General features: G+C 37.4%; 2 protein-coding genes across 2 annotated transcripts; both read left to right on the top strand.

The window, feature by feature from the left end:
• The first annotated feature begins 10133 nt into the window (after window positions 1-10133).
• Window positions 10134-14092, top strand: LOC126715362 (ribosome biogenesis regulatory protein homolog). The gene is made up of 8 exons (XM_050415936.1): window positions 10134-10464; window positions 11062-11212; window positions 11591-11642; window positions 11815-11943; window positions 12196-12313; window positions 13318-13501; window positions 13594-13707; window positions 13814-14092. Exons 1-8 carry the CDS (start codon window positions 10376-10378, stop codon window positions 13958-13960), a joined length of 984 nt encoding a protein of 327 aa, XP_050271893.1. The 5' UTR covers window positions 10134-10375; the 3' UTR covers window positions 13961-14092.
• A 4242-nt stretch (window positions 14093-18334) lies between these two features.
• Window positions 18335-22140, top strand: LOC126715361 (adenine nucleotide transporter BT1, chloroplastic/mitochondrial-like). The gene is made up of 3 exons (XM_050415935.1): window positions 18335-19353; window positions 21148-21309; window positions 21425-22140. The coding sequence occupies exons 1-3, from the start codon at window positions 18775-18777 to the stop codon at window positions 21896-21898; spliced, it is 1215 nt and encodes a 404-aa protein (XP_050271892.1). The 5' UTR covers window positions 18335-18774; the 3' UTR covers window positions 21899-22140.
• The last annotated feature ends 1310 nt before the right edge of the window (window positions 22141-23450 follow it).

Below are 23450 nucleotides of genomic sequence, written 5' to 3'. Positions count from 1 at the left end.
GAGCAAACAAGTGCGACGGGACGCTAGCATCCCTTCAGTGACGAAGACAGCTCCACAACCCATCATCGCGGAGATGCAGGCGATGAAGGAACAGATGGAAGTACTGATGAACGCTCTCAAGGGGCGAGTGTCCAATGATCTTGACGACCTTGTCAACCGGACTGACTCGCCATTTACGGCAACCGTCAATTCCTTCCCCCTGCCAAGTAAATTCCGCATGCCAAGTATGGATAGTTATGACGGAATCAAGGACCCTCTCGATCACCTAGAGACCTTCAAGACCCTGATGCACCTTCAGGGAGTGGCAGACGCAATTATGTGCAGGGCGTTCCCTACAACCCTAAAGGGCGCAGCAAGGATTTGGTTCAGCCGGCTAACACCAAACTCCATCGGCACCTTCAAGGAGCTGAGCGCTCAATTCACTACGCACTTCATCGGAGGACATCGGTATAAGAAATCCACGGCTTGTTTAATGAATATCAAGCAGAGAGAGGAGGAGATGTTACGGGCCTACATATCACGCTTCAATAAAGAAGCGCTCTCGATCGACGAAGCCGACGACAAGATACTAGTGGCAGCATTCACGAACGGACTGAAGGGGGGTAAGTTTTTGTTCTCCCTATACAAAAACGACCCAAAGACCATGTCGGAGGTGCTTTACAGGGCCACCAAGTATATGAACGCTGAAGACGCACTATTAGCCCGAGAAGATAGACCCAAGAAAAGAGACAGACAAGAGGATCCCCGACAGGACCAGGGGCGGAAGAAAGGAAGAATGGGAGATCGAAGGGAAGAGAGACGTCCAAAACCCATGGGCGCAAGGTTCACAAGTTTCACCCCGTTGACCGCTCCGATAGACCAAGTCCTAATGCAGATTAAGGACGAAGGATCCCTGACGTTTCTGGAAAAGCTGAAGAGTGATCCCAACAAAAGGTCCAGAGACAAATATTGCCGCTTCCATCGTGACCATGGTCACGACACGGCCGATTGCTACGACTTGAAGCAACAAATCGAAGCCCTTATCCGACAAGGGAAGCTGAAGAAGTTCGTCAGTAAGGAGAGAACGGATCAACCCCCACAAGAACAACACCCCCGTCGAGAAAACGAGCGACCAAGACCACCATTAGGGGACATAAGGATGATAATTGGAGGAACAGCCGCGGCCGGATCGTCGAAAAAGGCTCGCAAAACATACCTTCGGATGGTACAGAATGTCCAGTTGGCGAGTACAGTGCCAAAGATGGCAAGAAGGGAATGCCCCATTATCGGGTTCTCGGAAGAGGATGCAAGACGCCTACACCATCCACACGACGATGCCCTCGTCGTCACCTTCCGGGCAGGCGACTACAATATCCACCGAGTGTTGGTCGACAACGGTAGTTCGGTCGACATCTTGTATTATCCGGCTTTCCAACAAATGAGGATTGACAGGGAGCAGCTAATACCGACAAACGCCCCGCTCGTTGGTTTCGGAGGGAGTAGAATATTCCCTTTGGGCGCAGTCACGTTACCGGTGACAGTAGGAGATTACCCCCAACAAATCACCAAGGACGTAACATTCTTGGTGGTCGATTGCTCGTCAGCCTACAATGCTATTATTGGACGACCCACGCTCAACTCGTGGAAGGCGGCAACATCAACTTACCACCTGATGATCAAGTTCCCAACGGAGTATGGGGTAGAAGAGCTACGCGGAAGTCAAATTGCCGCACGAGAATGCTACGTAGCTATGATGGAGGTGGAAGACCAGATCCAGGCCTTGAACATAGAAGAACACCGAATGACGGCAGAACCTACAGAGAAGCTAGCGGAGATAGCTCTCGACAGTTCCAATCCAGACCGAACCACCAAGATCGGAACGCTTGCCAAACCCGCAATCCGTCAAGAGCTCGTAGCTTTCTTGAGAAGCAACAAGGATGTGTTCGCCTGGAGCCATGACGATATGCCAGGAATCGATCCCTCGGTCATGGTACATAAGTTGAATGTGTTGCCCTCGTTTCCACCCGTCTGACAAAAGAAGAGAGTATTCGCCCCGGAACGAGACCAAGCAATAGCGGAAGAGGTCCGCAAACTCCAAGAGGCAAGCTTCATCAGGGAAGTCTACTACCCCGATTGGCTGGCGAATGTGGTAATGGTGATGAAAACGAGCGGCAAATGGCGAATGTGCGTGGACTTCACCGATCTTAACAAAGCATGCCCCAAAGATAGCTATCCCCTTCCAAGGGTCGACATCCTAGTAGACTCGACGGCTCAACACCAATTGCTAAGCTTCATGGATGCTTTCTCGGGTTATAACCAAATCCGCATGCACGAGGACGATCAGGAGAAGACTTCGTTTGTAACCAGTCAAGGACTCTTCTGTTACAAAGTAATGCCATTCGGCCTGAAGAATGCAGGGGCAACATACCAGAGACTAATGAACAAGATGTTCGCACAGCAAATCGGGAGGAATGTCCAAGTCTATGTCGACGACATGCTGGTGAAGAGCCGGAAGGAGGAAGACCACTTGGAAGATCTCAAGGAAACATTCGGCACGCTTCGATCCTACAACATGAAACTCAATCCGAGAAAGTGCGCATTCGGTGTAACGGCAGGCAAATTCCTAGGATTCATGGTATCTCAAAGGGGGATTAAAGCTAACCCGGACAAAATCCGAGCCATAATGGAGATGGCCCCCCCGAGAAACGTGAAGGAAGTACAGAGCCTTAACGGCAAGGTAGCGGCATTGAATAGATTCGTGTCGAGAGCGACGGACAAGTCTTTACCCTTCTTTCGAACATTGAAAAAGTCATTCGAGTGGACGGACGAGTGTCAGCGAGCCTTCGAGGAGTTAAAAACCTATCTATCTTCACCACCTCTACTGAGCCCCTCGCAACCAGGTGAAGAACTCTTCCTCTATTTGGCTGTCTCCCCGGTGGCCGTCAGCGCGACCTTAATAAGAGAGGAGGACAGGGCACAGAAGCCCGTGTACTACGCCAGCCGGGCGCTCCGCGGTACCGAGGAAAGATACCAACCTATGGAGAAACTCGCTTTTGTGTTGGTCACGGCGGCTCGCAAGCTCAAGCCCTACTTTCAAGCCCATACCGTGAACGTAATGACCGACAAACCCTTGCGAAGGGCACTGAGTAATCCTGAAGCCGCGGGTCGACTGACGCTGTGGGCAATAGAATTGAGTGAGTTTGACATCAAGTACCGTCCACGTGTGGCCATTAAAGGACAAGCTGTAGCCAACTTCATAGCAGAGTTTACGCGTGACGCGGACAAGGGGGCAAAAGAACCCCCCCAGTGGGACATCTACACCGACGGATCATCCAATAAGCGAGTTGGAGGAGCCGGCATAGTATTACTGTCACCTGAAGGAGACAAGATTGAATGTATGGTCCGTCTCGACTTCCCCATTACCAACAATGAAGCAGAATACGAAGCGGTGGCAGCAGGACTCGACCTAGCCAAAGCCGCCGGAGCTGAAAGTGTGGTCGTGCATTGCGACTCTCAAGTCGTGACCAATCAAGTAAACGGAGATTATGAATGCAAAGGGGAAAGGTTGAAGAGATATCTTGATCAAGTAAGGGCGAGAGTCGACTGGCTAAAAGCAATGTTCGTCCAGATCCCCAGGGGAGAAAATGAGCTCGCCGATCGGCTAGCCAAAGCCGCTTCAGCAGAACATATGATGACACCGGGTAATGTACTTTCCTTTGTTCAAATCTTTCCGCTAATAGACCCCGACAACATGCAGGAGATACGCTTCGAAAGAAACTGGACTACGCAGATAACTTCATACTTAAAGGACGGGATATTGCCAGAAGAGAAGGAGGCAGCGAGAAAGCTAAAAGTCCAAGCGGCAAGGTTCGTCTTGATAAAAGACATTCTTTACAAGAGAGGTTTCTCCCGTCCTTATCTAAGATGTCTCGGGGTTGAAGAGACAGATTACGTAATGAGGGAAGTACACGAAGGAATATGCGGGAACCATTCCGGATTGCGCTCGTTAGTGCACAAACTGGTACGAGCTGGGTATTACTGGCCAACCATGCAGAAGGATGCCGAGTCTTACGTTAAAAGCTGCGACAAATGCCAAAGGTTCAGCAATTTCATCGGACAACCAGCTGAGGAGCTAACCTCTATAACGGCTAAGTAAAACAGAAGAATTTTAACTTGACCATCGGAGAGCTTTTGGCCGGCACCACACCGGTGCTCTCTGAAGGACTTCTTTCGATTGCTTCTGTCGTGCAGGTTCGCTTCGAGTCGCGAGTACGGTGTGACCCACTGGTGACAATTTTCGACGTCATCAGTTAATCCTTGCTCACCACGCTCAGAGGAATTTGTATTAGAGTCCCACATGGAAAAGATTTGGAAACCAAGAAGAAAAGTCAACCCTTCGCCACTATAAAAGGCCTGCCACCCTCAGAAATCGAGGTACGCTTTAATTGCCCCTCTCTAACACTCTAAGTAAAACAGAAGAATTTTAACTTGACCGTCGGAGAGCTTTTGGCCGGCACCACACCGGTGCTCTCTGAAGGACTTCTTTCGATTGCTTCTGTCGTGCAGGTTCGCTTCGAGTCGCGAGTACGGTGTGACCCACTGGTGACAATTTTCGACGTCATCAGAAACAATATTTTGAAGAAAGTTGGCCAGCACTAGAAAGAATTTAAAAGGCACAAACACTGACTGACAAGAAAATCAATGTCTCCATTTCTTTTTTGACACACTTAAAAGTTAAGACATTCATAAAATTTTGTTTTACTTGTAGCTTTAGATGATAAAATTCATAATATTGTGCCTCTCATTCCATGAGCTCATCAATTCATTAAGCTTCCCATGCACAATAAAATTTTGACATCGTGTAGAAATAGACCAATATTATAGGAGTAGGACATCTTTCAGTCCACCTAATAAAACTGAGACAAAAGGATGATTTACCCTAATTTGAAGGGTCCTTTTTGCATTTTGTCAAAGAACTAATAAGCATAACAACTTTCATAAAATGAGGCAGAGATTGAATGTAAAAATAAGAATAAACCACCACTAGGCACTAGTTACCTATTTAGAAATGGATTTCAGGAAATCATTACTGTTTGCTGTCAAAATTTTGGATCACATCCATGACACTTTCTTAGGAGGTATTCTTAATAATCACAATTTTTGGTTTATAATAATATAACCACTTTACCTCTTCACACCTAAAGCACATGACTTTCTAGTTTCTAGTAACTAGCTAAATCTATAAATATATGTATATATATATCTGGACATTCTGGCATTTTACTCTTAATTTTTAAAAAATTTGGCAATATGCCCCTGTTTTCAAACTATATAGGAGCGTGTTCCTATTTCAATACTCGATTACCTTAAAATCGAGTTTCAATTAAATACTCGATTTGTAGAAAATCGAGTTATGCCTGATCAAACTAAAAAAAAAAAAAAAAAAATTGCATGGAACTCGAGTTCCTGGAAATCGAGTTCTATGCAAAAAAATTTTAGTGTGATCGTCCCATATAAGGTTTAGGGAGCCCTATAATGGCGTTTTTAAGCCCTATAGTGGCGTTTTTCTGCAAATTTTTTTAAATGAGTGTGATTACCCCTTTTTAAGCCCTATAGTGACGTTTTAAAGCCCTATAGCGGCGTTTTCCTGCAAATTTTTTTTAAGTGTGATTGTCTCATGACAGGTTGAGAGAGCCCTATAGTGGCGTTTTTTATCCTTATAGTGACATTTTAATGCCCTATAGCGGCGTTTTCCTACAAATTTTTTTCTAAATGTGATTGTCTTATGGTAGGTTGAGGGAGCCCTATAGTGGCTTTTTTTAGCCCTATAGTGGCGTTTTAAAGCCCTATAGTGGCGTTTTGGAACTCGATCTCCATAAAATCGAGTTCTATGCAATTTTATTTTTTTATTTTTTTAAGTTTGATCAGGCATAACTTGATTTTAAGGTAATCAAATTTCAAAACAGGGGCACGCACCTATATAATTTGCAAACGGGGGTATATTGCCAAATTTTTTGCCAAATAGGAGTAAAAGGCTAGATTCTCCTCGAATGGGTTTCAACAACATTTATGACTCCATAACTTGTAATGATTAGATAAGTAAAATCTACCCAAAAAATAGAGAGAGAGAAGAAAAAAAAAAAAAAACAATATGACATATCCAATATAAAAAATTAAAATAAAAACCATACATGACTTTTATGTTCCACGTGTTTGGCTTCGTTGAACATTTTACGAATTATTTTCAAAATTAAATTTTTATGAGTCTTAATAAGATAAATGATCAGAAAAATGAACCAAAAAAAAAAAAAAAAATTGGAACTAACAAACCATGAATCCAAAATGGGATTTTCATTCCATAAGAGCACCCACAGCAGGTGTGGTAAATGTGCCAAATGCCAAATATTTGGCACATTTACCACACCAAACACAAAAAACACCAAATACCAGATGTGCCAAATCCTATAACTTTTACAACATGTGAACAGTACCGTTGCAAATTTGCAACGGTACGGAATAAAAATGGTATAATTTTAATCATATTTTATTCTCTATTCTCTCTCCTCTCTCTTCATTTTCATTTTATTCTTTTCTCTTCTCTCTCACCTCTGTTCTCTCTCACCGGTTGCCTCTCTTCTCAGCCACCGATCCCCTCTATTCTCTCTTTTCCTTTTAATTTAAGATCAGTTTGACGGTGGCCATTATCACCGGAGGTGCAAGCGGCATGGGTGACAAGTTCGCCGCTCACGGCGCACGAGCACCGAGCCATCGCCATCGCTATCCAATCTCACCGATCTCTCTCTCTCTCTCTCTCTCTCTCTCTCTTTTGGTGGTTGTTGTTTTGATTGTTGTTGGTTGGCTGAGATTTGTGGATCGGCGTTGATGTGGGTTACGATGTGGGTTTTGGGTCGGCGTTGATGTGGGTTTTGGGTCGACGTTGTGGGTGTGAGATTTGGGATGGGTGAAGGTTGATGAAGGTTGCTACGGATGATCTGGATCGGTGAAGGTTGCTGTTGGTGTTTGTTTGATGAAATGATGAATCGGTGACTATGTTTGTCTGCTTGAATCAATGGCTATTTGTTTGTTTGAATCGGTGTTGGTTTGGCATTTGGGTGGTGGTTGTGCTTGGTGATTGGTTTTTTTTTTTTTTTTTTTTTTTTTTTTTCCTGTTTTGTTGGTGGTTTCTGCCTTGTTGGGTGTGTGTGATGGTGGGGTGGTGGTGGCTGTTGGTGCGGTAGTGGTTGTTGGTGGCTGTTGTTGCGGCAGTGGTGATGTGCCGTTGTTGTTGATGGTAATGAGAGGGAGTAGATAATATATTATTTTAATGTGTAGTATATATTATTTTAATATATAGAATTGAAGGTTAAAACATCTGATAAATGAAATGTTGTAAAATAATGTGGTAAAATAATAAAGTAGGTGTTTGATGTGACAAAATGGCATAATTTTTGCCACAGCTGCTGTGGATGCTCTAACAAAACCTTGAAGCAGAAAGGATAGTTCTTGGAGAAAATAAAACTTACATTCCCTGACAATCATGATGTGAAAGGTGAAGCACAAATGATGGCTCTACACCCTTCTAGATCTGTGTAAAAAAAAAAATTTAATATTGGCAAAAAAATTAAAGTATTACATCTATTGTATAAAAGAGAAAAGTTAGTGATTTTTTCTTCATCATTGTTTCATTATAGAAACAATCCATCATGTTTAGAAATGTTATATCAAGATTTTTAATCTTAACCTTTTATTTATGTTCATATAAGAGTGTTAGTCATTAGAACCCTTAAAATACACGTTGATAATTATAGTGAAATACCAATACCAAACCATCGAAAAATACATGTTGAGAGCATCTCCAATAGACTCTTTAAACACAAAATCCTCTCTATTGTAGAGAGTAAACCCACAAAATATGTCTCCAACAGACTCTTTATATCCTGAATTTTTTTTGGAACAGTAGCTCATCAAGTCTGATGGGCTACTGTTCATTCTTCAAATATTTTTTTTCTATTATTATAATAATAAGGTATTGAATAAAAAAATTTTGGAAGATGTGTAGTTGTTAAAAAAAGAATAAATTATGAATGAAGAAATAATATTTAAATGAGATAGAGAATGAGATAGAGAATCTGTTGGAAAGTGTATTTGAAAAAGTAGGTAACTAAAAGGTAAAAGCCACTATTCATTCTCTAAACAGTATAAAAATTTACCTAATCTGCTGGAGATGCTCTGATAATCGTAGTGAAATACCAATACCAAACTCTCAAAAAACAAATAGCTACCACAGACATTATAAAAAAATAAAAACACATCAATGCCTTTTTGAGGGTTTGGTATTGGTATTTTACTATGATTATCAACATGTATTTTAAGAGTTCTAATCAATAACATTCTTGTATGAATATATATAAAAGTTTAAGACTAAAAGACTTGATATAACATTTCTAACACATGATGGATTGGTATTGGTACGATTCACTATGATTAAAAAACACATCAAACTAGGTTATTAAATTTGATTGACGAAGGTTTGGATTAAAATTAAATTGTTAGATATGTCCAAAGTACTACTGTAGGGACACGATTCTCAAGCGGCCCAACGATGACGTTGGGCTCGCGCGTGATGGATCCCTCACAATAAATTTTGTAGAGAGTGGGCTTGAAAGGCTGGAGTTGGGTCACGGGACGTTAGTACAGGCCGGACATTAGACAAACCTAGACTGGAAAAGGCTTTAGTCCGGTTATCTAAGCCATTAACTTTATGAATTGAGGGATTGGGCTCCTCGGATCATGTCCGAGGAACACTAATGTATTCTCCGGTTACCCGTCGATGGGTTATCCCTGGTGGAGCGTATATACTTTCCGGGCATTCTCATTCCTGGAGTCTTTCTTAGGAAGTGAGATGGATCCCCCCCTTTACTTTGTTACCTTGCGTTTTCTTTTATACTAGCCTACGTTCATTATCCCCCGTCCACGTGTAGGGTCGACTTTTCCAGGACAGAGATTTGTCCCATCAGTCTAATCCCGAAATTGTGAGAGATGGTCCATAAAGCCTAAGAATCTGGCTCTGTTAGGTGCGGTGTCATGTCAATGAAGGGTATTAAGGACTATTTCCCTGAGATATTTTCTGATCTTTTAAGTTTGCTTGTATTCCACTTTCGTCAATGGGATTCTGGGTCTTCCGAGGACTGAGCGGTCCTCGGACGTATCTTTGGGCCACATCAGGCTCACTATTTTTGGGCTTGGGCCCTGGCCTCCTTTAGTTTGGGGCCTGTGGACTCCCTATAAGCGAGCGAGCCGGGCCCATAAACTATTGGGCCCCACAACTACTTATGATTCTATTTTCATCCAAATTATAGATAATCAAAATATAACAATTGGAAAAAGATTTGTGAAACTAAATTTTGACTGAATTGTTTGTCAAGAAAATGAAAACATTGTTATTTTAGACAAAACCTTAACACCAAAATTTAAGAAGTCAAATATAACAATTTAAAATTTGTGAACTAAATTAGGATATTAACCAAATTATGTGGTGAAAATTATAAGGAAAAAGTTTGAGTTTGTAGCCAATGACTACAACTTCACTTAATATCTATAAATATAAATTTTGTAAATACACTATTGATTACATTTTTTTTTTAATATTCTCCATACTTGAAAAATTTTCAAAAGATCAAAGTCAATAACTATGTCATCAATTAAATATTTAAATTTAGTTTCAAAAAAAAAAATTTAATTTCAAGTTTTTATAATATAAAATTATACATAAAAAATAAATTTATGGATCGAATAATAAATAACATTTGATCGACACAAAATTTGATATGCATGTCAAAAACATAAAAAACGTGTAATACAACTATTAGATTTTCAAAATATATTATATGTAGTCATGTAAATTTTTTTAGTAAGAGTTGTAGCTACCGACTACAAACTAGATTTTTCCAAATTATAATATCAACCATAGCAAGGTAAATTACTAAATTATAATAATTGTCCCTAAATTATATTATTTTTACAAATGAAGCGTCATGAGGCCAGAAGGGCCGGGCTGAGCCAAAATTCTAAAAACCTTACACTCAAGCCTCAGCCCAAAAAATTAAAACCCATCTGTGAAATATTAAGCTCAGTCCGACCCACTTTACCGTTTCTTTATTCTAGTCTAGGGTTGTTGCTGCTACTTCCGAAGTTTTGCTTCACCTTAAACCCTAATTTTTCGATCTCAGCAAAAATCCCTAGCCCCCTTTTCTCCATAACAAAGAAAATGCAATTCTTTTATCTCTGAGATTAAATAAATAAAATATTATTTGTCCCAAACCCAAACCCAAACCTTCTCCAATTTTCATATTAAAGCTTTTATCTTTGAACACTGTGTGATACACAAAAGAGAGCTATGGAGAACGAAGCGCAGTTCACGGTGGACCTCGGTAATCTAATGTGCTTCAATCCTCACCACCACTTTCCCTCTAAGCCTTCCTCCAGGTCTGGTTTTATTTTATTTATTATTGTTTTATAAATAAATCTATCAATTTGGCTATATAAAGGTTGTGTTGTTATTTCAGTTGATACGGTTATTAAGCATCTATGTGAAGGTTCTGATTCTGGGTCTTTGTTTTTATTTTCTAATTTTTTGTTATTTTACCAAAGCTGACTTTTTTATTTTAGCTATTCTTACAACTATTAGTGTGTAAAGCTCATTCTTTCTTTGTTATGGTTAGTATTTGAGCGATTGTTTTGTATTGTTTATGGGTTTGATGCTTGAATTTGATGTTTATAGTAAGTGGGTTCTGTTTGTTCTTGACTGAAACAATTTCCGGGAGATTTTTAAATTTTGATTGAAAAAAAAAAATGCAAATATGTGCTCAAGCTTTTGGAGTACAGTATTCATTGAGATAAGTAAAATATGAAGATTTCTTGGCAATCATTTGAAGGACTTTTGTTTTTTGTTGAATATTTTTGTGAGTTCTTCGAAAGGTTTTTTTATTTTTCAGATCCTCATTCCGCGTGGGAGAGGTAATATATTTGGCTTGAGGAGAGCATAGAGTATGTGTTTTTGACTTGATTTTGTCAAAATTATAGGGAGGAGTTAGTGAAGGAATGTCTAGAGAAGGGCACCGAATTAGTTCAAATTATTGCAAATAATTTGTTCAATTTACCTTCAACTGAATCGGTAGATGGTCCCCTGATCAAGTTGCCTCCACCAACAACAAGATTGCCAAGGGAGAAGCCTGTAAGTTCTTCCTTCTATTTATATTTCTGTCTATTAGCTTTCCAGATATGTGCTACTTCTTTACCATGTAGCTATTACTATTCCGTGCATATTTGGTTACATTGAATCTGAATATGAGCAATACACATAGTACTATTGTGTTGTTAGAACTAAATTGTATGATAAGCCAGTTTATCATGAATGGAGCAGAAAGGAAATCTGTGTTATGTTACACATGATAGTAGAATTACAATAGGAGCAATACACATAGTCCTAGTAGGAATCTGTTGTTCATCTTATCATATTTTCGAACTATATTGTGTGAAGCTATTGCAGTTACTATTATGTTTATATTGAATAATCACTCAATTTATTATCTCAAATATGTTTTGTTTTCAGCTGCCAAAGCCTAAAGCTCCTACAAAATGGGAAGAGTTTGCCAAAGCAAGAGGTTAGTGTCTTTATAATCATATGCAGTCTCTCTCTATGGATAATCACATATTTGTTATTCAAGACCTTTTAATTTTTTTCCCTTTCAGCCTCTAATTTCTATTTGTTAGATCTGGTTTTCACGGCTGATGTTAGATGTTCTTGGTTATATTATAATTTGAGATATCTTGCAGGTATAAAGAACCGTAAAAGGGACAAGTTAGTTCTTGATGAACAAAGTGGTACTTGGAAGCGTCGTTATGGATATGATCGTGCAAATGATGAGGAAAATATACCTATCATTGAGGCCAAGATGACTGACGGTAAGTAATTCAACAGGCCCTTAGATTGTTTATAAATAATCAATTGCTGCAATTATCACCTTCTATTGTACTATTTTTTTAATCTAAAGTGAAAAACAGCTATACTATTTTGAAAAATCATGGGTAATTGAGTGATCTCAAATCTAAGTAAATACTTCTATCCGCTAATTTATAAGCTTCAAAATATCATATTATGTCCTTATGTTCTATATTGAAATGACATTATGAGTTATGCTCATCACCTTTATGCAGAGCCAGGGTTTGATCCTTTTGCTAAAAGACTATCAGATAAGAAGAATCGAGTTGAAAAGCAAGAGAAAAATCGGATGCAGAACTTGAAACAAGCAGCAAAAGTTGGTAATTTGCCAAGGTATATCCTCTTATCACCTTTCTATAGTTCTGAAAGCATGGAAGTTTTCTTAATTGATCCAATTGTCACATAAATATCAAATTTATTAATTCATGGCACCAGATTATATTCTTTGAAACTGTCACTCTCATCAATTCCGAAAAGTAATGACATCTATATCATGTAGATTGTCTTTAATTGATCCCTTCTAGCTTATGTTTCCCTCTACTGGAGTCCCATTATATGCTAATCAAGGTTTCACTTATAAGATTTAAGACTGAACTTTTGATTATGCAATTGTCAAGGTTGATAGGGCTTATAGACTAGTTGCCCTTGTTGATAAAATGTATTTGATTGGCATCTTAGTTATGGTTTCTTCTACATAATATGAATTTCTCAGATAGTTAGTACATGATTAAGATATGGTTCAATTGTTTTTGATTTTTATTAATAAATTGTGAAATTTCAAATTGCCTTCATCACCACATCTGAACTCCATAAAGCCTTTTCTCCAACTATTTTGACGACTACTGGCAGTGCCTTGTTGAGTATCAATTTAAATACCTTGCGTCTTCTCCTTGCTGATGGCCTAGCAATTGCAATTGAACATCTATCTTGACCTTAATTGGTGGTACTCCCAAGTTATTTTTCAGTTTAATCCTGGCCTTTCTTCTCTTTCCTGGAAAATACCATCAGCTTGACAATGCTTTAGGGTTTACTAGTTGGTTTGAATATGAGTTAAATAGGCCTGTATGTTGTGCTTTTGTCTTTTGAAGGTTAATTTGAATATTTTTGGGGTGCTATCCCCAGTCTTTGGAAGAGCATTCTTTTCTTATTATATACTTGTACAAGAAGTCCATGCTCACTTTGTTGCAGTGATGAGAGCTTGTGCTTTATTGTTAGATTTTCAGTATATTACACAAACACATGTGCATACAAAGAAATATATGTATATATTTGCTTTAGGAATATTTCAGTGGCATCATGTATTATATTCGTCTTATATTGCATCACTGGACCTGCAGTCATGTTCAACTAGCTGCTACAGCTTTGCCTATAACAGGCACTCAGGCTGCACCTAAGAAAGCCAGTAAACATGATCTAGGGAAAGTAGCTGGAATAGCAGTAACTGCAACAGCCAGTGGTGGGAAATTTGACAAGAAGTTGCAAGGAGAGAAGCCTGCACAACAACCAAAAAAATTTCGCAAGGTTTATACTCTTATTTATGTAGATGCTTCTCTGATAAAAGTTGTGCTTAGCAATAGAGTGCTACAGAACATTTATTCTTTATATCCTTTCAGTTCTTACCAGTCGCAGAAGGAACGGGGATAGGCTCACAAGAGAGAAGTCAGACTGAGAGAATTCTGAATAGTCTAATTTCTAAGAATTCCCATGAGATACTCAATGTTGATAAGGTAAACTAGGCCATTCAGTTAGAGTTTCTTTACTGGTTAATCTTCAGCTTTGTTAGTATAATAAAATTTTGCTGATCACTTAAAACATGTATTGCTTGGAATTTAGGCTATTTCGATGTACAATGTGAAGAAAGAGAAACGAAAGAATCAGAAAGGGAAGTCGTCATCAACCTCAAGCAAGTTGAAACCAAAGACCAAACCTCAGAAGAAGTTCTCAAAGAAGGGATCTTCCAAGAAAGAAAAGGCAAAATGAAATTAGTTGATTGTAACAATTCCAAGAAGCTTGTAGAGTTTTGGATCAGATACTACAAGTTTGTTTATTGGGAACAACTGTTTTGTATAAGATTATTCTATTTTCAGGCAGAAAGTTGCATAATTTGCTCTATTGGTTGAGTCATGACGTCTCTCTCTTTCGCATACACATGCAGTCTTTGTTGATATGATTTTGAATTTTTGAGTTAAAATTACGTATGATTCACTCTAAAATTCAGTCCCAGTGGGTAAACATCTAGTATCCAGCTCTACTCTTTAGAGGCCATGATACCAAAGAAAGAGAAGCATACTGTGAGTGCTGCTCGCTCTTTATTATGGGAGCTATTCCTGTGGGACTCTGAACAAAACTTTCAGAAGGTATCATGGTGATTGGTGAAGAAAAACATCGAGTCCAGCTGAATTCATGTCACACCAAATAATCAATGTAACAGTATTTGCTAGTCACAGCCATCAGTGATATCTGAAAAAGGAAATCTCCATCTTCCAGTGATGCTTCAGCTTTCATATACCATGGCTCTTGTATATTTATTCAAGGTATTTTTCTCATTAACAAGTCATACTGCCTTAATAGTAGGCATTTTTAACATTATACTAGAAGCTGTAACATTTTGTAGCTCCAAAATCTAAATAAAAATAGGTGTAAATTACAATTTACTCACCTGTGATTTGGTCGAAATTTAAGTTGTCTACTTGTGATTTGAAATTTGACACTTTACTTACCTGAGGTTAACTTAGTTAGAGTCCTGTAATTTATTTTTGTTAAAAACAGGATTAAATATGTAATTTTGCTTCATTTTTATGTTTCTCTTCTTCAAAAATACAATATCAAATAAGATAAAAAAGAATCCAGAGGAACACTTGCATTAGGGGATTTCAAACTATATATAGACAATTTAAATTTCTGTCAAACCACAATGGATAAGTTGTAATTTGCTCAAAAAAATAATTCTTCAAAGCAGTCGGTCATGCATCACTTTCCCATGTAAGCAAGGGGTCACATAATTCACATGTGGTGGCATTAGAGTTCTCCCAACGGAACTCTATCCCATCTACGTACGGAACTCTATCCCATTCTACGTGTGGCACAAAACAATTTTAGTAGTCCAATTTTGTGGAATGAATTCCACGTAACCTTTCGGGGTTAGTCGGACAAAAATATCAAATTTATCTGAACCTTGTGGCCAAAAGTGCCTACAAGTACACTCACTAGCAGCCTTGTTGAGACTTTCACTGACGATTTACGAACACGAAAAACACTTGGATAAATATATACCAAGAATGCTAGGCAAAACATAGACATTGAATGTGTTTTTTAACTTATAATATATTAATATCTAGCAGACTGTGTTTGTTCATAATATCATATGCTATAAATCTATCCATTTATTTGAGATATTTTGTGTGATAACTCACTCAACACTAAATTCATGGATGGGAATGAGTAAATTCATGCATCACTGACGATAAGTAGTCAATTTTGTACTTCTTTGTAATAAAATTTAATAATATTCTAAACATTTCTCTTATCGTTAAAATTTTAGTTTCTATAATTTTCCTTAACAAGAAATGCAAATTAATGATTAAAATTCATTTACTGTAGGTACTAGGTAGGGGTGTTTGCGGTGCGGTGCGGTTTTGGGTCATTTTTAGCACTTTACTTTGCGGTGCAGTTTAGCCAAAATCATAACTGCACTATACCTTATTTTTGCGGTCACATGTGCAATGTGGTGCGATTTAGAATTTAGCCAAAGCCATAACCGCATCACACCTCATTTTTGCGGTCAGATGTGCGGTGCGGTGTATAAGATGCGGTTTGAATGACTTGAAGTCGGTATATTTTTCAAATCTTGGGCTTTTCCTACCTAGCCCAAAACTAATTTTTCCATTTGTTTTGGGACAAGTTTTAAACTATTGATCTAATTTTTCTTTATTTTGGGCTGGCTTTCCTAGTCAACACTTTCTAGGGTTATCAATTTTTTTTTTTTGAAAACTAGGGTTATTAAACTATTAATAATATATTTAATATTAAAAATAAATAAATATATTAATATATAGAGAGGGTGCGGTGTGGTTTGTGCGGTTTTCTTATTATAAAATCGTAAACCACACTGCACCATGAGGTGCGGTGCACTGTTACTTGCAGTGTTGTGCAGTTATACCATTTTGTGGATGATTTTGGTGCAGTTTTTGTGATTTGTGCGGTTTGGTGAACACCCCTAACTGTAGGTGCACATGTTGCATTAAAATTTCTCCAGCTTGAGTATCATCAAAGTTATTTATTTATTTATTTATTTTTTGGATCTTTGATGATAGGCAAGTCAAACACGATACTTTAATTTTTTTCCCCCTCCTTTTTCCAAAGAAAAGAAAAAAAAAAATTTAGTGTTTTTTTTGGGGTGGGGGGGGGGGGTGGGGATTTTTTTTTTTCTAAAATTTTAAAATATTTAAATTTCAAAACAAGAATACTTATCGATAATTTCAAATTACAAAAATAGATGTTGTGGAGACCGGCCCAAAATAATAAGTTGGCTAGGCCCTAGGCCCGCCCGAGGACCAATTCTTCCGAGGAGACATCGTGGCCCAGACAATCCTTATTTAGGCCCACTGGGGTAAAGAGAACATGTCCGAGGAGTAATTCCTCCTCGGACACTGCAAAATCCAGATCAAAGGTGCGTCCAAGCCACTGTAGTCCATCCCTCAAATACGTAAAAAGGAAGGAAACCCAAAATATCTCAGCAAAGGCTGCCACCACCACATTAAATGCATCACAACTACTCTCCTGGCCGCATTAATGAAGAGAAGACTCCTGAACAGTGTTACCTTGGCCACTGCAACTCACAAAGAATTGACAAGGGTGTCTGATGAGACAGGTGCTCAAGTAGGGGTTTGGATGATCAACAAGTGTAAAGCCCAGATGATAGGAGAGAACCTATATAATATGTAAAAGTCTCCCAAGAGAGGGGGACGGAAAAAAGAGGAGAGGAGGAACACAGAAGAGAAGTTTTACTGTATTAATATATGCCTAGGAATGAAGTTTCGAGCCTGATCACTTAAGAGGGATCTCTCTTCATGTCCATCTTCTTCGTTCTTCTTTCTGTATTTTCTTAACCCATGCAACAAACCGCTTAAGCTAACTGAAACCAAGTTCTTTAGCCCATACTCTACAAAAAATTCATTATGTGGGACTTTTTGGACCAAGACTTGACTAGTAAGGATTGGGCCACTAGAATTGTGCCCCTACAGATGTAAATCTCAACTTTTTTTTCAAATTTTGAATTGCAAAACCTGAGAAGGGTGAAATATATTGTTAGTCTTTTAAACTTAATTTGAGCTCCCTCATTGAGCAAAGCTTGGTTTCCATGGTTTGATTTGAAGACTTTATCTTTTTTTACTTTACTTACAAGGAAAAGAAAAGTTGAATAGTATAGTGCACTAATATTTTTATTTTTGTTGGATACATCTTAAAGTGGAGAGAGACTAAGAGAGATTTAAATTCTAAATGTCTCCGTTGTAAACATCATAAAATACTCTTTGACCTAAAGGTCATTGATAATATTATAATTATGTTCATAATTGAAGAAAAGTAATGATATTACTATTTTTTCTGTAAACCAAATTTAAGGACCACAAAAAAAAAAAGTATCAAAATAATTACAAACACAATAAATTTGTGGTGATTGATGCATAATAAAGCAATTTTAGCAATATGCCCCAAGTAAAAGTATTGAAAGAATTATAAAAATACTATTTTTAAGAGACAAATTATGGTTCATGTTAGCTCCATTGGTAAAGTTTCTTATAGTTAAATAAGATATTGAGGTTTAATTCTCGCCTACACCAAAAGTCGGTCGGTATCTTGGTCTGATAATAAGGAACATAATAATTAAAAGTAAAAAATATGTAAAGTTAGTATTTTAAATATGCGTCTTAATTCATAATGGATGAAGAATGATATTTCATATTATGAAAACAATGAGTTTTTTTTTTTTTTTTGGAATAAAAACATTAAATTGAGCTATACATTTTTTTTTCAAGAATGATTAACATGTTATAATTTATACATAATAAAAATAATGTTAGTGTTGAGTTTATATAAAATTGATGTTACTACTTAGTACTTAAAACAGTTACTACTAGGTGTTCGAGAGATAAAAGGATTACATACATTAAAAAAAAAATTCAAATACTAAAAAAAAAATTAGATACTTTCTAAAAAGAAGAAGAAGAAGAAGAAGAAAAAGAAAAAAAAAAAAAAAAACCCTTTTACGTTACTTTAGGTCAAAATCTAAAAGCAATCCAAGTAGTAATTCCGCCTCCAAAGTCGGTATATCACGGTAACACTTGACTTCTCCTGCTCACAAAGGACAGCTTTTAAATAGCAACGCATCATACAATAAGCCAATAGTATTGAAGATCTCGCCACCCTCTCTTCTCTACTTTGTTTTACAGAGGCAGAGACAGAGAGTGTGTAAAGAAACACACACACATACCCCTCTCGCTTTTTCTTCACCAAAACCATCTGGTTATCTCTATTCATCGAATATTCCAATACCTTTTTTCTCTTTCCTCTCTACAGCTACCATTTTTTATTTTTTTGTTTGTTCATATTCTCACAAATATTCGTTTCTTGGTTATTTATTTTGATGCCCACTTTATAAAGTTGAGATTTTTGAATACCCATTTGCTTAGAATCGTTCTTTTCCTTCTCAAAATTCCGACTTTTCTAATTTTATAAGCAAAAGCGTTTCTGGGTATTTTGAAAAAACCTGAGGAGAGTAACTCTGTTTGGTATTCATGGGTAGAAGAGAACTGCCAAGTGTTATAAAGGGTAATAAAGATGTTGTGGTTTTGAGTTCTGGAATTAATATTCAATGGAGTCCTCAAGAGGGTAGTTTTCGTTCTGGTGGCTTATTTGCAAGTGTTGGTCAAGCAGGGATGGGGGTTGGGATTCCACCAAATCCTACGAATACTAAAGATAATGGGGTTAAGTCTCTCTATAGCACTTCACACATGATGTTTGTGCCAATGGTCGGACCCGGGCTTAGGTTTAATGAGATTTCGGATATGACGTTTGAGGCAGTGGATGTTGGAGTGGAATTGCTGGTGAAGAAGATAAAAAAGGGTGGTCCTAAACTGAAAATTAAGGTTGGTAATGCATCACTGAGGAGGTTGATCAGTGGGGCAGTCGCGGGTGCGGTATCAAGGACTGTGGTTGCACCACTGGAGACAATAAGGACTCATTTGATGATTGGGAGCTTGGGACACTCGACAACTGAGGTATTTCAAAATATTATGGAAATTGATGGATGGAAGGGCTTGTTTAGGGGCAATTTTGTTAATGTGATCCGGGTTGCTCCAAGCAAGGCTATTGAGGTGAGTCGTGCTGTTCATAATTTTTAAAGTTGTATTATATATTTGGATGTCAATGCACAGGGTGATAATTTTTGATGTTATATTCTGGTAGTTGTTTTGGTTGCTAATTTTTTTTTAACCATTACCTGTTTGTATTGATATTTGTATGATTTATTATAAAATATTGACTTGAATTTTGGGTGTAATGTGTTGGCTGTCCTGGACACTTTGTGTAGGTAAATTTTCAGCTTGAAACTCTTGTTAGATTCAGTTGCTTGTTTCATTTTGTCTTGGGTTTAGATTGGTAATTTATTGTTTGTGGTCCAATAATATCTCAACCCTCTTTTTTGATAAGAGTAACCTTTTTGGAATCAAGGTGATAGCCTTCTTTGGGTTTGCAGTGCTATTTAACCTCAAAGTACCAATGTCCTGCTACGGCACTGGTTGATGCTCTACCATGCTTGCCTTTGGGACCATTTATCTTATTAATATGACCAGGGCAGTCATTCGTTTATCATCATCTTCCTGCGTTCCTATTCCCGTATTCTTTGCCACGCATTGTCTTTTTATTTTTATTTTTTATTTATCTGATTTGTGACATTATTGGATTAAAATCCTATCTAGCAAGGATCAATTCCAACATATCTGGTTGGCTTTTTTCATACCAGTTTTTTTTCATTAGTTCAGGATAATTCTTCAAACCCTGCTTACATTTTCTGAATCAGTCTATATAACTGTTTAGTTCCCCCTACCCTTCCCCCCGAAAAGAAAAAGAGTAAAATATCCCATATATGCCTTTATACTCCTTTCGTTCATTCATTTCTATTCTCCCTTGAAAAATCAACTGGATGATGAAATCTCTGCTCTGCATCAAATAATTCAGATTTTGTACAAATTTATTGTGGTCTTATGATCATATTCAATTTGAAAACAAGGTTCAAGTCCTGATAGTATTTTTATTTCTCTTATTTTCTAGCCTTTTGTTTATATTTGATTGAAGCACATTCAGCAATCTAACAACTCTGATTGTGTTGTGGAAAGATTCTGAAAGCTTTTATGACATCAACACAGCTTTCATTAATATTAAATTTATTATTATTATTATTTATTTATTTATTTTTAGCATGGTTAGGATTTCCTATCACTACCCAAACCCCTCCCTTCCCCTTCAATCCCTAGGTAAGTACCTAGGGAGTTGCCAATAGACCCTCTATGTGGTCATGTTTTAGCTGGGGAAAACATTGAGAAATTGAAACAGCGAAGAAATTTAAATAGACCTTCTACTATCGTTGTTCAAGTAATTGGTAGAACAAACCCAAATAATGGGAAAGAGCTTCTAGCCATAGTCTATACATTTAGAAAGCCCTTTGATGAATGAAACACAGGAAACTGTTCTTCACATGCCTATTCACAAATGGACTCCTAAAAAGATGAGCCTTTACTATCACTCTTACTCTTAAATAATAAAATGAATCCAAATATGTAAAAAATAAATAACTAATTAGAGTAATCTATATGTGATTCACATTAAGTCTCCTCGTAGAGATAATCTTACAGAAATATGTTAAGTGACACGCCTATGGTGCCAAAGGATTGTTTTTGCCACATACCAGCAATTACATATCTCACAACTTCTATTTGAACATGTTATTGTTTATTTATATTAATTTATAAAATCTACCTTGGTCCAGCAGGATTGAGGCTCTCATTCTGAAATCGCAATATAGTACTAGAACTTTGAATATTTTATCATGATATGTTAAATTCACCATGTATGTTAACACTGATATATTTCTGATTGGAACAATTCTGCAGTTATTCACTTTTGAAACAGTTAAGAAGCACTTGACTCCAGAACCTGGGATGCAGCCCCAAATCCCTATTCCTGCCTCATTAATTGCAGGTGCTGTTGCTGGAGTTAGCTCTACCTTGGTTACATACCCACTTGAGCTACTCAAAACCCGATTAACTGTCCAGGTAACTCAAGCCTTAAAAAGAATTAAGGAATCTACTACAATGTCTTCCTCTTCAATATGAATTCATTTTAAAATTCAAATCATATCCTAATAGTGCTTTGTGTGTCTAATTGTAGAGAGGAGTGTACAAGAATATGTTGGATGCACTTATAAAAATTGTGCAAGAGGAGGGGCCTGCAGAATTGTATAGAGGCCTCACCCCAAGTGTAATTGGCGTCATCCCATATGCTGCAACCAATTATTATGCTTATGATACATTACGGAAAGCTTACAAGAAAGCTTTCAAGAAGGAGGAAATTGGGAGTATTATGACTCTTTTAATTGGATCAGCAGCTGGTGCAATCTCCAGTACTGCAACTTTCCCACTTGAGGTGGCTCGCAAGCATATGCAGGCTGCTGGAGCTATCAATGGGAGACAGTATCAAAGCATGCTTCATGCTCTCGTGAGCATATTTGAAAATGAAGGGCTTCCAGGTCTGTATAGAGGGTTGGGACCAAGTTGTGTGAAATTGGTCCCCGCTGCTGGGATATCTTTCATGTGCTATGAGGCATGCAAGAGGATACTGTTTGAGAAAGAAGAAGATGATTAACCTTAGAAGTGGCAGACTTTATTTTTACCTTTTTGAATAAACAATAGATGGTTTGAGTTCTAACAGTTTCTAGATAGGGAAAACTAAGGTTTATTGTCGGCGAAATTGGTTCACAGGTCACATGTTACATCCATTTTGCATTTCTTTTTATTACAAGGATGTAGCTCAAGAATCTCCATTTAAGATAGATTGAGTGAATATTTTTACATTATAAGTGTTTTTAGAATTGCCAATTTGTTTCAGATCAGATGTTTAGCCTATTTACTTCAATGTAAGACCAATTTACACAATTTTTAAATCCAAGCAACGGTTGCTATTTCCCATCACCCTGAGTCCCTGACTAGGCTACAGAAAGTGGAAAGTGTGGCCACACGCCCGTGGTTGACATTTTTTTTAGATTTGGTATTTTGATCAGGAAGTCAAGGTGGAAAAATGAAACTCAGAGGAGGACCCCAAACGATACAACTTGGATGAATTATAAATTCCATTGTCTTAATCTTATGAATTTTGTTATTTTAACAAATCCAATACGAGACTGGCTTTTCATGCAGTGAAGAGCTGAAAGGCATGTAAGTGGCTTTTTCAAACTGTGGTCCATTCAAGCATCCAAGGGGTCGTTATTGCCATTTAATAGACTTCAAATTTCTGATTAAAGTTTTTAGAATCCGTTTTCTTGAGACAAGCTCAAAAGATTTTTGTATATACATATGGTTATTGCCAATTAGTAGCTTACGCAATCAGTCGATTTTGAATTTGTAATGTCACCCTCCAACTTACTTCTGAATGACATGTTGCCATTTGAACCAAAACTAATTGACAATTTTTTTTTTTTTTTTTGGTTGCTAAAATATAAAAAATGTGCCACACAATAAAATATAAGTTTACAAGGTAAAACTTAAATACTTTACCTTGGGTGCAGTAAATTGGATTCTTAATTTTTTTTGGAGAGAGAATTGGGTTCTCAATTGAATTCAAATACTTGGTTGTTTTGAATTTAATTATTCTTAGAAAAGGTAACGTTATTCTTATCTTATTAATCAATGCAGTCAAGTGTTTGAATTTAATTGAAAAACTTATTTTACCTAATTTGCAACCATCTTATTCTTACACAATAAAATTTTGGTTGCAACAAAAACTCACAACAATTTTATTGCACCACGTGATTTGCCTATCACCTCACTCACATTTGGACCCAGTACAATCTGGAATTAATTTTTTTAATGGCCCATTTGTAAGGTGGAATGCAAATTTGGGGGTGAAATTGTTGACTTCTAATATGCAAGGGGTGAAATTGTTGTGAATTTTTAATGTGAATCTAGCTTTACTCATTTTTACACTCAGACCAGCTGATATTATTATTATTATTATTATTATTATTATTATATGACCGTAGGATGTGCCAATCTATATTGTTTTGTTTTATAAGCCTAAAATAAAAGAGTTTACTAGTATATGAGCAAAGGCCACATTTCCACACGTTTTCTCATTATCTCCACACAAGTAGTCATTTCTTGGAAATGCCATTCACCCACATCGCATGGTCAAATTTGCC

Source organism: Quercus robur, chromosome 2 (genome assembly GCF_932294415.1).
Source record: "Quercus robur chromosome 2, dhQueRobu3.1, whole genome shotgun sequence".
Lineage (NCBI taxonomy): Eukaryota > Viridiplantae > Streptophyta > Magnoliopsida > Fagales > Fagaceae > Quercus > Quercus robur.
The sequence above is the reverse complement of the archived record's forward strand: the minus strand, read 5'-3'. Positions and strand labels throughout refer to the sequence as shown.

Excerpts from the sequence above, each read along its gene's own strand:
- LOC126715361 (XM_050415935.1), top strand. The coding sequence starts at position 18,775 with ATGGGTAGAAGAGAACTGCCAAGTGTTATAAAGGGTAATAAAGATGTT. Across the intron at positions 19,354-21,147 it reads CTCCAAGCAAGGCTATTGAG|TTATTCACTTTTGAAACAGT; the intron begins GTGAGTCGTGCT and ends ACAATTCTGCAG. Across the intron at positions 21,310-21,424 it reads AAACCCGATTAACTGTCCAG|AGAGGAGTGTACAAGAATAT; the intron begins GTAACTCAAGCC and ends GTCTAATTGTAG.
- LOC126715362 (XM_050415936.1), top strand. The coding sequence starts at position 10,376 with ATGGAGAACGAAGCGCAGTTCACGGTGGACCTCGGTAATCTAATGTGC. Across the intron at positions 11,643-11,814 it reads AGAGTTTGCCAAAGCAAGAG|GTATAAAGAACCGTAAAAGG; the intron begins GTTAGTGTCTTT and ends GATATCTTGCAG. Across the intron at positions 11,944-12,195 it reads TGAGGCCAAGATGACTGACG|AGCCAGGGTTTGATCCTTTT; the intron begins GTAAGTAATTCA and ends ACCTTTATGCAG.